The sequence below is a fragment of the Dermacentor albipictus genome, chromosome 8 (assembly GCF_038994185.2).
Source record: "Dermacentor albipictus isolate Rhodes 1998 colony chromosome 8, USDA_Dalb.pri_finalv2, whole genome shotgun sequence".
NCBI lineage: Eukaryota > Metazoa > Arthropoda > Arachnida > Ixodida > Ixodidae > Dermacentor > Dermacentor albipictus.
This window is the reverse complement of record NC_091828.1, coordinates 55704481-55721278: the sequence shown is the minus strand read 5'-3', so window position 1 is coordinate 55721278 and position 16798 is coordinate 55704481. Positions and strand designations below refer to the sequence as shown.

General features: G+C 46.5%; 1 protein-coding gene across 2 annotated transcripts in view; it reads right to left on the bottom strand.

Moving 5' to 3' along the window:
- LOC135921732 (chitinase-3-like protein 1) overlaps window positions 1-8226 on the bottom strand; it is a 71718-nt gene extending 63492 nt beyond the window's left edge. For both annotated transcript variants that reach the window (XM_065456032.1, XM_065456033.1), the window contains exons 1-3: window positions 8017-8226; window positions 5765-6083; window positions 179-354 (exon numbers count right to left, since the gene is read on the bottom strand). In XM_065456032.1, coding sequence (XP_065312104.1) covers window positions 179-354; window positions 5765-6083; window positions 8017-8130 — 609 coding nt within the window. In that variant the 5' untranslated portion in view covers window positions 8131-8226. The remainder of the gene's footprint in view (window positions 1-178; window positions 355-5764; window positions 6084-8016) is intronic.
- Window positions 8227-16798: the final 8572 nt, after the last annotated feature.

Below are 16798 nucleotides of genomic sequence, written 5' to 3'. Positions count from 1 at the left end.
CCTGCTGCAATGCTCGCATGGGCGATGGAGGTATCTAATAAATAAATAAATGAATGAATGAATAAATAAGTAAATAAACAATTAAATAAATAAACAACAAGCAAGATTATATAATTCTGCAGCTCATATACACGGAACGTTCCGCGCTATCCCGAGTTTGTCGCCCTTTTCAACGCACCTTGATGTGCTGAAACCGCTTCTTGAGAACTTTCACGCTCGCCAGTCCAGCGCACTCCATATCGAACTCCGGCGTCAACGACTGGAGCGCGCCTTCGGGGTCCGGCATCAGGATAGAGGAGTACAACACGTGCTTGCAGATGAAGCCGGGGATGTAGCCCAGCACCATGCGGGAAACTGCGCATGGTGTAGAGCAAACGTTCACGTAAAGACTGTAGTGACGTTTCAGTTCGTTAACGCCGGTTACGCGGAAGCATATGGGTGCTGTTTCGTAGTTTCTAAGGTACGCCGTCTTGCCCGACACACCCGCATTGTCGCAAGTCGCCTAGCTCGTCCAACTTCGGCAGTTTCCTCGGCACGCCTAGCCAGCGCCTTTTGGCGGTCTTGTTCATCTCGTACATCTCACTTGCCGACGGCTTTGCAGTCGGTAGACTCCCGCTCGGCCTTCCGCCGGTTGCGTTGCTACTCCGTTCTTCTCGCTAGGCGCTCGGCCTCTTCATAACCCACTCGGAGTCCGGGCCCCGCAGCAATAAAACCTCTTAAATTTCGTAATGTAGCGACCCTCTCCTCCTCCGCCTTCACTCCTCCTCGGTTCTCCTCTTTCGTGCTCCGTCCTCGACCATGGCGCCGCCTACACCGCTCGAGCGTAGCATGCGAAACAACACAGAATAGGAACGGCGCCAACATGCGCTCCTCTCCACTCCGCAGACGCTTCTCAAAGGAAAATTGCGCAGAGGTACGACTGTGAACAAACGAAGCAGGCCCGAGGGCCCACGTGATGTTATTAGGCCAATAGCGAGGCGGCGTCGGCCTCGGCCAGAGCGCGCGAGGAGGTGGGGGCATTCTTCAAAGTGTGGCGTTACTTCACGAAGTTTAAACGGTTTTACGCAGCAGCTGCCAGTGGAGCGAATTAGGGCGAACCCAGCTCGCCTACGCCTACCCTTCTTCTCCGCGACGCTCCGCCTCCTTCCTGCATCGCCCCAACTTTGCCGCGGCCACCTGTTCTCCATCTTCAGGTGCCCTCCACCTCCGGCCTTTGCTTGCTTCTCCCAGCTCGGCGGCCTCCAACTTAAAGTGACACTAAAGGTTACTATGAGGTCAAGGTAAAGTGATAAAGCAATGCTCGAGAACGTTTAAGGCGTCAATATAATCGCGAACAGAGCGTTAGTAACCTGGAAATTGAGGTAAATGTATAACACGATTTCAGACCCCCCAGCGACATTCTGGTACTAGCCCGATGACGAAGGCACTCCTCATCATAATTTATGTGACTAGTACTCAACTAATCGTATTGAAATGATCATTTCATGAGGTTATAAGACGGAAGAAAATGCTACTTGTCTACTTCTGTTCGATTCTAAGAAAAAATAACGTTTTGACGTTGCTCTTCAGTAGTATGGGAGGTCGAAAGGTTTCGTTTTCGCTCAACTCGGAGCGCTAGACTCTGCGCCGCGCGCGCTTTGGAGTTTCAGCTGGTTCGTTATCGCGTCTTGCTGCGCTGGTTCTGCTGGTTCGTGAAACTTGCATTTGGAGCAAGCAACGAGAGTGCCACGTCCATGTGATGTCGTGGGATGCGCGAACGGTCCGCGGAACTTGGCGAAGGGCAGTTGCAGCTGCGAATCCAACGTTACTTATCACTGTGTGCCGACGAGTGAACCTCTCCGTTCGAAGTGGTTAAGTGCCGTACCTGTGCCACAGCGCGTTGGCAAAGAGCCGAAAAATCGCAAATTGTGCTCGCTGCACTTTCGGCCAGAGGATTACGAGTTCAACGCCGACTTACTGAAGTCGTGTACGCGCAACAACAACTGCAGGTCGAAGACGGGGCGGTGAGTGCGGCATTTGGTTTTCACGAAGGAAAAGCTACAAATGTGCGAATATGTACAGCCATTACATACAGTTCCCGTCGTAGTAGCACGCAACGACGCCGCCAGCGCGAGCCCTCACTCGGCAGCACGTCACGTTCATCAGTGCTTAAATCACTGAAGTCGAGGCCAGCATCGCGAGCCAATGCGTCGTTGTTAGGGTCGTCCATTGCAACGAGCGTCAAAGTTGGCGTCATAGAATAAAGAAGCAGCTTATCGCCGCGCGCTTTCCTTTCCTCTACATACCATAGTTCCGCTTTCGTGCTTCTGTCGGCTCTGTCTTGGCTCATTTTTCATATGAGGTCGATTGATGTACTGGTGTTCATTGTGTTGTAGTAAGCGAAAACATCATGCGCTCCCGCTGATGAGACAGCTGTGATAGCTTCAGCATTTACCACCCGCAATATGTTGCTTGTTCGATCAACTTTAGTCGACGTGAGGAATGTAAAATTAGTTTTGCACGGCTAAAAATCACTGTGTTATAAGAAGTTAACCTGAGTAGTATGAAGAGATGAAGAAAAAATTGTTCTCTTGTTACAGTGTGCAATATGCGAATAATTACTTTGCAAGTTTGCCATCTTTTGTACTTAGTTGAATAAAAATAACCTGTTGTTACTCTTAATAACTCGTTGTCTTTCCAGTGGCTTTGAATTCTGCCCCCCAAGGCTTCATGGACCAGCACTCACGCCTTGCTGCCACCAGCCACTGCTCGTCCATTCCCTTGTACGAAATAAATTTGATCTTTTTTTCCACTTGCAGGTCTGCTGCTAAGAAGCAGCTGTTAGGTTTGCGGTATGAATCGCAAAAATAAGCTTTGCATAAAATGTGCGCACGTGGACATTTGAAATGCGTTTTAGTCTACGTGTCTCTACCGCATATATCGAAAACGTGCAGCAGCTGTGAACGACGGTTTGTGATGAATGATGGTCACGGTTAACGGTCATTGACATCACTGCAGGCACGATAGTTCTCTTGGCGACGATCGTTATTCATCTGGTTTCGGCAGCCAAAATGTGCTCACATATTTGTCCACCACACGTGTGGGAAGTTTTTTTGAAAATATTCATTAAAAGATGTCTCGCCTTCCGGCCCCCGCGAGAAAACGTCATATGGATGCTGAAATATATTGCACCGCTTTGTGTTGCAAGGTAATGCGCGTTTGCACGCGCACTTTTGAGCTGTTCGAGCCACGGGCGTAGTCGGCATTTTATTTCGAGGGGGTTCCTACTCCTCATACGTACGTTCGTGCATGTGTTCGTATATGTGCGTGTATATATGTACATATAAACTAAAATTTCAGGGGGTTCGCACCGCTCCGGCTACGCCAGTCATTCAAGCGTAGCCTGCATTAAAAAGTGTCATCTTGCTCAGCGCTTGCGAACAATTACTGCACGCAGGTCGCGACCAGCAGACAAAAAAGCAAATCTGCCTCCTGCGCGCGCTAGGAGTTGCTTCACGGCAGAGCTGGAACAAAACGGCGGGCCTATGCGCGACTCTGCTCCCTGCGGAAGCGTATACGGGCGCGATTTTCAGTGAGCGACACAGTGAATTCCGTCGCTCAGCGACCGCCGCGACGTCGTGGGCTCTCCGCGACTGGACTGGATTCCAAAAAGCTGGTCGTGCTGTCGCTGGGTCGCAGCCATCGGCGAGATGCGGGAGGGGCAATGTGTGACGAAACAAAGCGCCGTCAAAATAGGCGCTTTCCTGTTTTACCACGCGTTGGTAGCTGTGTGGAGCAATGCCACGTGCCAGTTTTAGCTATGTTATAATAGGGCGTACCCACCAACGTTTGCAGCTTAGGATCTTCATAAACATTTTTTTTTTCTTCCGCTTACATGATTCGTTTAAAGGAAGAAGCTGCACGCTATGCAGGTCGGGACAAGGACGCCGCTTCAGCATGAGGCACGTGTCCACTTGATCGCCACCGTTGTCAACCTCTTCATCGCTACAAATTGCGCCAGCTGCTTGTACATGCTCACTCAATAGTAACTTGTTCTGCAAAAGCAAATACTCATCCAGGAAAGAAAGTTGTGGCTTCCATAGCAACAACGAAACTACAGCGTACTAAACGGAACCACCCCACCGACACCGCACAAGCCGCACGCTCATGCCACCTCATACTTGAGGTGTTGTTCAGCGCCTCACTAACTGTATCTGCAAGCTGTCGCAAAGTCTGAACGCTTTTAAACGTTAAAAAAATGTGTACCTATTCTATTATCCAATAATATTACGAGAATCCGAATATTTCACTAGTTTCCATGTTGTTTTTATTTAACGATGCAGGCATGGATACTTCGTGAGCAGGAGGCAACCTTGCACATCGCTGCGACGGAAATCGCGCTGCCGTAAACGGATATGAAAATTGTCGGCGAAAATTGCTCTGCAGCGTGCGCGGCAGAATGATTTTTTCGCCCCAATCGCGCCATGGGAAACAGCCTTTAGTCTCAAGGATTTCACATGCGGGACATGTACGCTTGCACGTAAAACAACAAAACAAAAAGAACTCACAAGAGCAACACAAATGTCCGTATGGACTGGAATTTTACTGCATTGATGGGTGTGTTTCCGATAACCAAAGGATTATGTAGAATATCCAATGAAGCTATAGGTATTGAATGACCACTTCGTTACCTTTTCAGGAAATTTCCGTACTTAGCGAAGGCCACTGGTTGTTCCACTGATGCTGGTAAGACATAAAAACCCTGTGCGTGTGTTTTCTGACCTGCTTTTAAAGCTGCATCGCGAATTTGGGTCGAGTTTTGGTGCACGAAGAAAAACGTTGGTAGAATAAACAGAACACGATTGTCGATGTTGGCGGATATTGAGATGCTTGTCGACAGCTATTCGCTTTATGGAAAAAAAAAGATGCAGTTAAAGGTGCAGGTGTGCTACTGTGAGGCTACTCAGGTGGAGTTTGTGACTTCAATTGCGTAATTCCGTAGATAATATACACACCGTTCTTGTGCGCAACTGTAGGGGCAGTATTGGTGGCTGTATTGATTCGTGAAAGCGAAACCTTGGCTGTACTGCTTAGATTAAGTGACTACTAATCCGAGAAAGCGAAACAAAGAGATTCGCTTTGAGCGCTCCTACGAGGCTTCACTGGAAGTGTTAGTGTCACTGAATGCTGTAGGGCGTAGCTAGATAGCGTCTTACACCAATAATTTTTTTCTCAATTGGTTCAATACGAGAGAAGATAGGGGAAATCGAAATGTCGAGTTGCGATGCTACCAGGAGACGAGCTTCAGCGCCAACGTAGACGCTTTCTCCTTCTGCTTCGACTACGGTGCGCAAATGACTCTTATTCCCTGTCTTCTCCCATGCAGGGGATTTTTACGTAACCATATAGCCTGCTTTTAGTTTTCCTCTAGTCATCTCTTTGCTGCACGCCGCACTCCGATGTGGTGGTATTCCGCGTTGTGCGCTGGATAATTTACCTAGGTCACGTGCCGTAGTCGGTGACGTCGCAGGCAGTGCACCTTATTTAGAAACTCTTCGCCAAACTCTTGGCTTCCAGCGCGAATCCTTCCAGACGAAGGGCGCTCAGGCTTCCGTCAGAAGTATCAGTTGTTTCCGTGGGTGGAGTCGTTTGATACTTTGCAAACCCGATTGCAACCGGGTGATCTATGCAACGCAATGGTCGGTTTGTAATGGAAAAAAAAGTCTGGTTAGGTGGGCTTTAAAGAGGCGGCCGGCAGGGACCCCTCTCCCGCTGGCTCACTCACCCAGTGGCCTGCGGTGCGCGCTCGTATTGAAGACGCAGAGTATGGAACTCGCGCGCTTCTTGATCGAGCCAGTGGCCGCTTTGCGAGAAGGGAACTGCTCCTGGCACGGCGGCTGGTTCTCGACGGTGAGCCAGATGGGGTCGGTTGTCAACTGGGGCGGCGTCGTGGCACGCGTCGGCCGGTAGCCCATGGCGAACGCGGTCAGGCTGAGCGGGATGAAGAGCACGATCCACACAGAGCAGCAGACCACCCACAGCTTGTAGCAGGTCGTGTGCGCCGGAGGCACGAAGTCGACGCTCTCGAACAGGCCCGAATCGCCCTGCGCCAGAAGACGTTGCGCAATGGACCGCGAACTCTTATTCTCTGTCTCTGCGCAACAGACGCGCAGGGAGTACACAGGCGTAACGAAATTTTATGGAAACGGCTACATGAGCAAGTGATAGTTTGTATTCTATTAATGTTTGTACTATAGTTTATAATTGTGTAAAAAGGAAGCACTACTGTAGATTGAAACTGAATTGGAGGCTACGTGACCAAAACATCCGGCAATTCAGCTTTTCGCAACTGATGTGTCCGTAAATTATTGTGGCCGACTTACGCATGCTCGCTCGCCCATACACAAACACGCGGTGCCACCACGTCGCGTGCAGCCATCGGATTGACCTTCGTCAATTCTAGCGATTCGGGGATCTCGCAGAGCTGAACCGCAGAGGCGTCAGTTCGGCTGACCCAATTAGAGGTTCATGTGAGGCGGATATTTTTGTCACCACATCGATGCAAAACCGACGAATTCTTCACACGTTGTTCCTCAAATCCAAAATACGGCTTAGAGTGGCTCGCGTGGTCCTTCCACTTTGTAGCTGGTTGCTGCTGCTGGCCGCTGTTTTACCGAGTTTGCAGTGGCCCATTATAGCCTAGCGTCCATGCAACCTTAGCCAGCATGAAATGGAGAAACAAGAATGTCGCCATGGCGCTGCGAAGCTTGGTCCAGAACTTTAGTGCATACTGGATCGTAAACGCAAAATGACATCACGAGATGTGGTGACCACGGCAGTGACGAACGCGACAACCATTCAAAAAGAGGCTTGACAACAACATTTGGTTGACATGCGCACGACATCAGGACGCCGAGACGAAATTCACGTTAATAATTTCAACCGACTATCTTGATCGACCAGGGGAATCGAATTAAGCATCCGGGAGCCTTACATAATCACGGCAAGCATGGTAAGCCAACGCGTGAGTTTCGACAGTGAAATACACGGCGCTTTACATCCCTCCATGGGCAATAGAAAATAAGTCTGCGAATTTCATCGCGCTGCGCTTCGGTCAGTGCAAAACAAAAGCCCGTGACCCCTGGCAACTACAACCAGCACGACAACACGCCGTTGCTCTTTTTCGGTAAAGTTTACGTCGACTTACGAAGGCCGAGAACCGGTGCATGGAAAACATCCTTGATGTAGTGCGTTTCATCAGCTGTCGCCCTAGTGAGTAATTGCTACTACCGTACAGTGGTCGCCGCAGACACCAAGACGTTAAGCGCATCAACTCGTTAAGCCTCTATTTCTCTACGGACACGGCGCTTCTCACCGTTGTACGAGAATACCAAGAACTTCAAGAATAAGAACATATTCGTGAAGATGGGAAGCACGAGTTCGTTCAGGCCATTGCCTGCAGTCACGACAGTACGCCCATATAACTGTATGAAATCATGCTAGTTTCACTTTTGTCAAATTACGAACGCTGACTTTTTTCTGCGCGTAACGCGAAGAAGCTGCATCTTCTAATCGATGTTATGTACATTACAGCGAAGAGACATGTGCTTTGCATCTAATGAATTTATTGCAACTTTGTGTCGAGTCCAGATGTAAGCCGCATTTACTACATGGCGGCTGCGTAATCGCGCTATATGTTTGTCTAAACATTCCATTCGTATCGTTAGCGTTACAGTTTCGTAAAAACTATACAGCATTTAAGTCATTTTTCTAAACATTAGTGCTATTAGCGTTGCCTTTGTATAACGTTTGCCTTCACATTTATGCACGCTTAAAGGAAAGTTGAACAAAGAATACAACAGATTTCTAAGTATACAATACTAATTGCAATATGCCGGATGTCTACGGAGGAGAATAAAGTGCCGCGAAGAAGACCGAACTGTCTTATTTTCTGCTGTACTGGTTTCAAGACCTACTTAAGGCGTCCACGGCGACATGTGGCTCTGTTCTACGTCAATAAAAGCACGTATGAGTCACCTCTGCCGGCTGGTCCTTTGGTGCATCCTGTGGCTCTTCGCCCGGCTCATATGCTTTCGAAGTCGTACTAGCCTTGGATACAACGGCCATTGACATCTTTCGTAAGGCATACATGGTCGAGATACCGAATCAGCGCTGAAAGAAGCAAAGAAAATTCACACAGTATTTGCCACTGCTGCTAGCCTGTCTCGGAAAACAAGGAACGCTTCTTCTTCTTCTGCTTCCACTACCCTACTTCCTGGTTAGTCCAATAATGGTGCTTACCAACTACGTGGGTCTGACAAAAAAATACGGCGGTAAAGAAGGGTGGGAGAGTGTAGAGATTAATTGGAGAATGAGTCTATTTGCTTATCGGTCTCGGACTTTAACATACTGCAGAACATAGCATTTTACTTTATTTGTTGGGTGTTTCGAATGAGAGGAAAGCAATACATGCTATCTTCAAGGCAATTTCTGTTGTAATTAAAAATGCCTTCAAAGAAATAGAGAGGAAAAAAGTAACTGATGTCACTTACTAATTGATTAGAGTCAGACCCGCCGTCGTTGCTTATAGTGGCTATGCTGTTGGACTGTTAAGCGCGAGGCCACAGGCTCGTATCCCGGCCATGGCAGTGCATTTAGATGGGGGCTAAATGCGAAAACTGCCGTGTACTCAGACTTAGGGGCACGTTAAAGAACTCCAGGTAGTGCAGACTTCCGGTGTTTCCCACTATACTGCGTGCCGCGTAATCAGATCCTGGCTTTGGCATTTGAAACCCCATAATTTACAAATTAATCAGAGCGAAATTTCACGGTGATCCTGTGCTCGCCTCCATATTTGATCACGTGGTGACAGCCATTGCTTGCCTCAGCTGCCTCCGTATTTACAATGAATGTGCATGACGCACTGGTGAGACTCAGTAAACCTCGGTTTCAGCCGATATCGTAGAGCGTGATTGGAAGGACGACACGAAGCTTTGGTCACGGTTTAAACAGACATGTAAGAAGTTCCGGTGTTTAATATGGCTTGTCCTAACGGGGCGAGATGCGCATACGATGCTTGTACCATAAGCCGAGCTAGAAATGTATTCCAAACTGTGCAAACTTTCCGCTTGTGAATGAAATCAGGACCGGTGTGTTTTGCTCTTCGTTTTTTATTTGGCTGACACGTTGAAGCAGTGGCTTGCCATGTTTCTGATGAAGCTCCGCCGTGCCGTCACCGTCTGATTGCTGATATATTTTGGGCCTAATCGCTCACGGGTCTGCTCAGTTCCGGTATATTTCTTCTCGCTGCGCAAGGCTTGCAACGTAGATGTTCTGTACTTCGTAATAGTTTGTAGCAAAGACGTGTTATCACTGGTCCCTCGCTCACTCTGTGGACCGTCACGAAACGCTCAGCTTCGAACATTCATGTCTTGTCGGTGTGGTCGCTCTCACCTGTGCTTCGGCCCATTGATTCTTCAGTGCGCCCATTCGCTTATTTTTCGTGCGTTAGCGACATACTTGGCGTAGATTTGAGTTTGGGTAGATACGTGTAAATAAGGTGCGAGAAACTATTCAAGGAAGTGGCGCCATTCCCTTTGTCACTGCGTATCGAGCCGTATCGAGCGGAATATAACCAACCCTTATATATAGCTTTCATTGATTACGAGAAAGCGTTTGATTCTGTCGAAACCTCAGCAGTCATGGAGGCATTACGGAATCAGGGTGTAGACGATCCGTATGTAAAAATACTGAAGGATATCTATAGCGGCTCCACAGCCACCGTAGTCCTCCATAAAGCAAGCAATAAAATCCCAATAAGGAAAGGCGTCAGGCAGGGAGATACGATATCTCCAATGCTATTCACAGCGTGTTTACAGGAGGTATTCAGAGACCTGGAATGGGAAGAATTGGGGATAAAAGTTAATGGAGAATACCTTAGTAACTTGCGATTCGCTGATGATATTGCCTTGCTTAGTAACTCAGGGGACCAATTGCAATGCATGCTCACTGACCTGGAGAGGCAAAGCAGAAGAGTGGGTCTAAAAATTAATCTGCAGAAAACTAAAGTAATGTTTAACAGTCTCGGAAGACAGCAGCAATTTACAATAGGCAGCGAGGCACTGGAAATCGTAAGGGAATACATCTACTTAGGGCAGGTAGTGACGGCGGATCCGGATCATGAGACGGAAATAATCAGAAGAATAAGAATGGGCTGGGGTGCGTTTGGCAGGCATTCTCAGATCATGAACAGCAGGTTGCCATTATCCCTCAAGAGAAAAGTATATAATAGCTGTGTCTTACCAGTACTCACCTACGGGGCAGAAACCTGGAGGCTTACGAAAAGGGTTCTACTCAAATTGAGGACGACGCAACGAGCTATGGAAAGAAGAATGATAGGTGTAACGTTAAGGGATAAGAAAAGAGCAGATTCGGTGAGGGAACAAACGCGAGTTAATGACATCTTAGTTGAAATCAAGAAAAAGAAATGGGCATGGGCAGGACATGTAATGAGGAGGGAAGATAACCGATGGTCATTAAGGGTTACGGAATGGATTCCAAGGGAAGGGAGGCGTAGCAGAGGGCGGCAGAAAGTTAGGTGGGCGGATGAGATTAAGAAGTTTGCAGGGACGACATGGCCACAATTAGTACATGACCGGGGTTGTTGGAGAAGTATGGGAGAGGCCTTTGCCCTGCAGTGGGCGTAACCAGGCTGATGATGATCGAGCCGTACTCTCTCTTGGCGACGTTTCGGAGTCAAGTGATTTCTTTCGAGATTAGCGATAGAACACTGTCGGAGGAGTGAACGTCTTTTGCGAATGCAATTATATGGACACTACAGGCGGATTTTTGCCTTCGGCGTCACCATGAGGTTCCGTATAAAGTTCAAGGGCGATAAAATTGCCGACGCGTGCCGTATGATGTACATGGCAGTGAAAGCATGCGAGGGGGAGCGGGCGATCGCGGCTGTATCTTCCGTACGGAACGGAGGAAAGCAGCGAGGAAGCGCGCCACTTTTCGTCGCGCGCAAGGCTTCGGGGGGAGGGGAGGGAGGAGGGGGCCGTGTTTTACTCCGGGCGGCCCGGGCAGCTGCGCGCGCCCAGGCGGGCTGCTGTATCTTGAAAGCCATCTGCGACGGTCCGCGCAGCGCTGCATTTTCGCGCCTTAGTTCGCGTTGATGCGAGCGGCACAGCACGTAGGTAAGTTTGCTCGCTACTGCTGCCGCGTTTCCTCACTGCAACGTTTTGACAGCAGCTTTCTGAGGACATCGCGTAATATATTTGTTCATGTTTTCTTGCATGCTCATGACAACGTGCTTGTTATTCCAGTTGGTATGCCTATGTTTACAAGTTTATACAGCCGATCAAACTGATATCTTTAATTCCTATAGCTGTCCACTAATTTACTAACGCAATCGATGCTTCGCCTTTCGCGTGAAATTGCGACTTTTTTTATCCTCTGGAAAAACCGTGCATCGCGCAGGGCCGGCAACACAGGCCCGTGACAACGGTCAGTGGAATCAGTCACACTGATTGATGCCATTCCTTAGCGTCCCAGTCGCTTTTTTTCGCGGCCAACTACTGCGTACATATTTCCTATACTGTTTCACATGTTTCAGCATGAATGCAGCACACTGCTCAGGCTAAAAAGAGCACAGGGAACTCTTGTTTCAGCGCAAAAAGAGGACGATGAAGTGTTAGTGCCCACTATATGCTTTCTGAACGTCACCCTATTGGAAATGACAAACAAAACTTCAGCGCACTGAAAGTTACCCCAAGAGATATTGTGAACAAGCATTAGGAAGAACTCGGAAAATGTCTTTTGTAAATTGTTTAGAAAGTAAGAAGACTATGTAACGCAGTCTTGACTGGTAGACCGAGTGATCTGGTACTTTTCTCGCCACTTGCCCGGATGTTCTCCTTGGAGTTGCCGGAAAACGGCTCTGGCTTTTGGCTTCAGGTCACTTGTAGGTCGCAGACAACGGTAGCTCTAATCATTTCATACGTTAATCTATGTCCTGGTTGCAATCTCATGAAAGTGGCCAGCGGTTATTTCTAGCTCGACGGCCGTGACAAACATCAGTACCAGGAGTTGCCCGAACTTGTTGAAGTTGGAAACACTTCCATCATGGTAATCCCGCATCGCTCTTGGAACAGCACACGAGGAGTAATGTCTGAACAAGACTTCCTAGATTTGACCGAAACTGAGTTCCTTGAGGGCTGGATGGAAAAACACATTACCAATGTCCAACGAATTAAAATCCGGCAAGACGACAAGCAAATCCCTACTAAAGATCTCATCAAGAGTTCCTGCACAAAAATGCTCTCTCGGATACGCCAATACAGGCTGTGCAAAAATCGATTTTGACTCTTCCTACCAAAATCACGTCGCTGCTTCAAGTGCCAACGTTCCGGCTACGGTTCTCAGAAGTGCTGAGGCCCCCTCGACTCTGGAAAATGCGCTTGATAATACCTCAGTATGTTACGTTTATCACAAAACGCAATCGTCCTGTCGGAAATTAACTTTCCTATGCCCTTTAGAAACACAGGGAAGCACACATTTGGTTTGTAGTTCGACATTTTCTTGTTATCGCCACCGTTCAAGATCACACTCAATATTGCTAACCGCATTGCATTAGGAGATTTGCCTTGTGAAAAGCGGATATTATAGATGTGCTCAAAGATAGGAGCTATAGTATTTATAACGTATTTCACTGGTCCAATTTCTATATAATCGCAATCTCGGCATCTGCGTTTACGGAACATTAGAAAGGTGTCTTCGATTTCATTGGCACTAGTTGGTTTCAGGAATACGCTACGAAAGTTAGTATCTATCAGATAATGTAGGATACGTGAATCATGAGGATTATGAGCTGAAGTCGGGAAAAATGAATGTAAAAGGTTACCTATAAATGTTCCCGAGCCTAATACACCCCCCACAATTATGGTTTTGGTTTGTGTTTGTCCTGCCGAGTACCATGTTAAGTCTCTTCCAGAGAATGTTCCACGTTTTCAAGCTTCGGTGCGGATAGGATTGTTAAAGTAATGCTTGTTGGATTGTCTAAGAGCTGCGGTCACTTTGATTTTAAATCCCTTGAACGTCAGGAAATCATCCGGTTCTCGTGTTTGCAAGAAATGCCTGTGATGTATATCTTTCCATTTGATTATTTTCAACTTGTTTTTACTAATACAGGGTTCCCTTGATTTTTTAGCAATGAGCCTTATTGTTTTTTTAAGTATTAAGTATAACAAGAGTCGACAAGCATTAGAATAGCGGAATAGGCATCATAAGGATCCCATTGTTCGTAATCCCCGTTCTATCGGCAGCAATTTCATCTGGAACTAAAACGATGATGGCTTTATATTTTGTATTATTGCAGACTGCCGGTCTTTGAAATGTTTGTTTTCAACACTTGATTCAGTAAAAAGGAAAATTGGTAAGTGGTCACTTATCTGTACACCGACAGTTCCTGAGACAGAATAGTGAGTGTCTAGATTAATGATAAAATGTCTTACAATGTAGCAGAGCAATTTGTATGCGCATCGATGCAGCAAATATAACAGCCATTTGACTCCAGCTGTGTTACGAACTGGCACTACGTTACTGATTCTTGTAATATGGTAATGTTCATGTCGTCACTATGTGTATGTATTTTCATTTGCCCTGCTCAAGAACACATCTAGGAATTCCGAAAAGCTCGATGCTCAGCCAGTTGGCGGATGGTGAAAAACGATGAAAACGTTATCGTTAGAGTCTACGGTTAAGATTTCGATATCAGTGTTACTTCGAGTGTATGGTATATATACGTCACCATGAAATGAGTTTATCATAAACAGCAATACACCACTAAATTTCTTTTCAGAGTGGCTCAAATAATCGATGCAATAGCCGGAAAGACTAAGTATGTCACATTTGTCCTGATACCAGCTTTCAGTAAACATGATGACGTTATATAAAAAAAACCAAAGCAAGAAAATAATGCATGCCGTTCATCCTGCTGGTTTCTGGCGAACTGTGTGTTCACGTGTAGCAATGATAAGAGTTTGCCCTTAGCGAATTAAAGATCTGTCAAAGCGTACAGTCCCAGAGCAATGTCACACACATCTATGTTTGTTTATAGGGGTCACAGCTAGAATACAGAATGTTGATTATTCTATTTTATGCGGCGGTCAGATCTATAACGCAACAGAGGGTGCTAAGGATCTCTGAGTCCGGACAGGCCGCCAATGGACCCTGTCAACCCCTAACAGCTGAACTCTGTCGATTGAGGCTAGCTTAGCAGGACTTTCTGGAACTATCAGACGCTGTTTGGGATATTATCGGCCTTAGTTAGATTAGAAGAACTGGTGAGGCTTATAAATTGCTAAATAACGGCCATGTCCTCTGCTATAGAGGTCTCCCTAATAAGAAGAATACGGGGTAGGATTCCTAATTCATGAGAACATAGCGGACAACATTGACGAATTCTACAGGATTATTGAGACGGTAGCAGCAGTCGTGATAAAATTTAACAAGAGGTATAGATTAAAAATAGTCCAAGCCTACCCTCCAACATCCAGTCACGACGATGGGAAAGTAGATCATTTTTATGAAGATGTTGAGTTAGCGATGAGAAAAGTGCAAACTCAGTATACAGTAGTAACAGGTGACTTCAGTGCAAAAGTGGGGAAAAAGCAGGCGGGTGAACAAGCAATTGGCAACTACGGCGTCGATTCTAGAAACGCTAGAGAAGACATGCTGGTAGAATTCGCAAGAAAGGAATAAGCTGAGAATAATGAACACCTTTTTCAGGAAACGTTGCAACAGAAAGTGGACCCGGAAAAGCTCTAATGGTGAAACAAGAAATCAAATTGATTTCATACTTTCTGCCGATCCCAGCACAGTGCAGGTTGTAGAAGTCAGAGGTAGGTTGAAGTGCAGTGATCATAGGTTAGTGAGGGTTAGAATTCACTTCAATTTGAACAGAGAAAGATTAAAATTGGTCAAGAAGAAACAGGTCAACTTAGAGGCAGTAAGGGTAAAACCAGGCAAATTTTGGCTGGTACTTGCAAACAAATATGCAGCCTTAGAACAGAGAGGTGATGATCATGACACAGATAATGAATGAAACCGTAACGAGGCTGACTTCAGAGGCAGCAATTGAAGTGGGAGGCAAAGCACCAAGGCAACCAATAGGCAAGACTTTAGTCAACCAATGGAACAGGCTGGCTTCAGGAAGGGATAATGTACAATGGATTGCATCCATGTCATTATTCAGGTTACCGAGAAATCCACAGAGTACAATAAGCCATGGTATATGGCTTTCATAGATTACAAAAAAGCACTTGATTCAGCAGAGGTACCAGCAGTCATAGAGGCATTGCGTAATCATGGAGTACAGACCGCTTACGTAACTACCCTGGAAAATATCTACAGGGATTCCACAGCCACCTTAATTCCAAACAAGAGAAGTAGGAAGATACCTACAAAGAAAAAAGCAGACAAGGCGACACAATCTCTCTAATGATATTCACTGCGTGCTTGGAAGAAGCATTCAAGCGATATATCACAACGGGGAAGGTTATGGAGTAAGGATCGACGGCGAATACCTCAGCAACCTTCGGTCTGTCGATTACATTATTTTATTCAGCAACACTGCAGACGAGTCACAACAAATGATTGAGGATGTTAACAGGGAGAGTGTAAGAGTGGGGTCGAAGATTAATATAGAAATCACAAAGATAATGATGAACAACGGGCCAATGGAACAAGAGTTCATGATCACAAGTCAGCCTGTAGAGTCTGTGGAGGAGTAGGGATACCTAGGTCAACTATTCACAGAGAACCATGACCATGAGAAGAAAATTCACAGAGGAATAAGAATGGGTTAAGTCGCATACGGCATACATCGTGAGCTCTTGACTGGAAGCTTACCGTTATCATTGTAAAGGAAGGTATACAATCAGAGCATTTCACCTGTTCTGGCATATGGGGCAGAGACTTGGAGACTGACAAAGAAGCTCGAGAACAAGTTAAGGATGGCGCAAATAGCGATGGAACGAAGAATGCTAGGCATAACTTTAAGAGACAGAAGGAGAGTGGTTTGGATCAGAGAGCAAACGGGTGCAGATGATATTATCATCTTCATCATCATCAGCCTGGTTGCGCCCACTGCAGGGCAATGGCCTCTCTTTAACGCAATAAGTTTGTTTGTGGCCTAGGTTGTCTGCACGCTCACTTCGCGGCTTTAACATCCAAAAATCACCAAGTCACTGGCTCCAACCATATCTCCGCCGTCGTGAAGATTTTTATGCAGCTGCAGAATAAATGGGTTATGAACGACGCTTTGATGTAGGGCTGAGGTCAAAAGAGACATGCACCTGCTGGCGAAAGCCGACCGTAAATTGACTGTTCATTCCAAGTTATCTTTAAAAAAGCACGTTGGAAATTTTTTATCATGGATACTAATAGTGTCACGATAAGCTCATAACATTCGTGAGTAATCTATTTTTGTATATTGTTGAGCGGCTCTTTATTCCAGCTGCTTATAACCTGACCGTTGGAAGTCCACAGGTGCATTTGTAAGCTAGAAAGGTAAAGCTCGAAGTGCACTCGTAAAGTGTAAGCTAGAAAGGTAAAACGAGGTTGTCCTCGTTTCCGCCTATGCAGCCTGGTTACAGTGCAATATATTATTTCAAACCATAATGAGTTCCGAGCAACTTTCGAGCTTGATAGTTCACCCCAACTATTTACCGATGTCAGACATTTTTCTCGTGTTTTAAATCGTGTTGGACTGCTACATCCATTACGCTAAGCCATTTCTGCGGCGAGATTCTGTGGA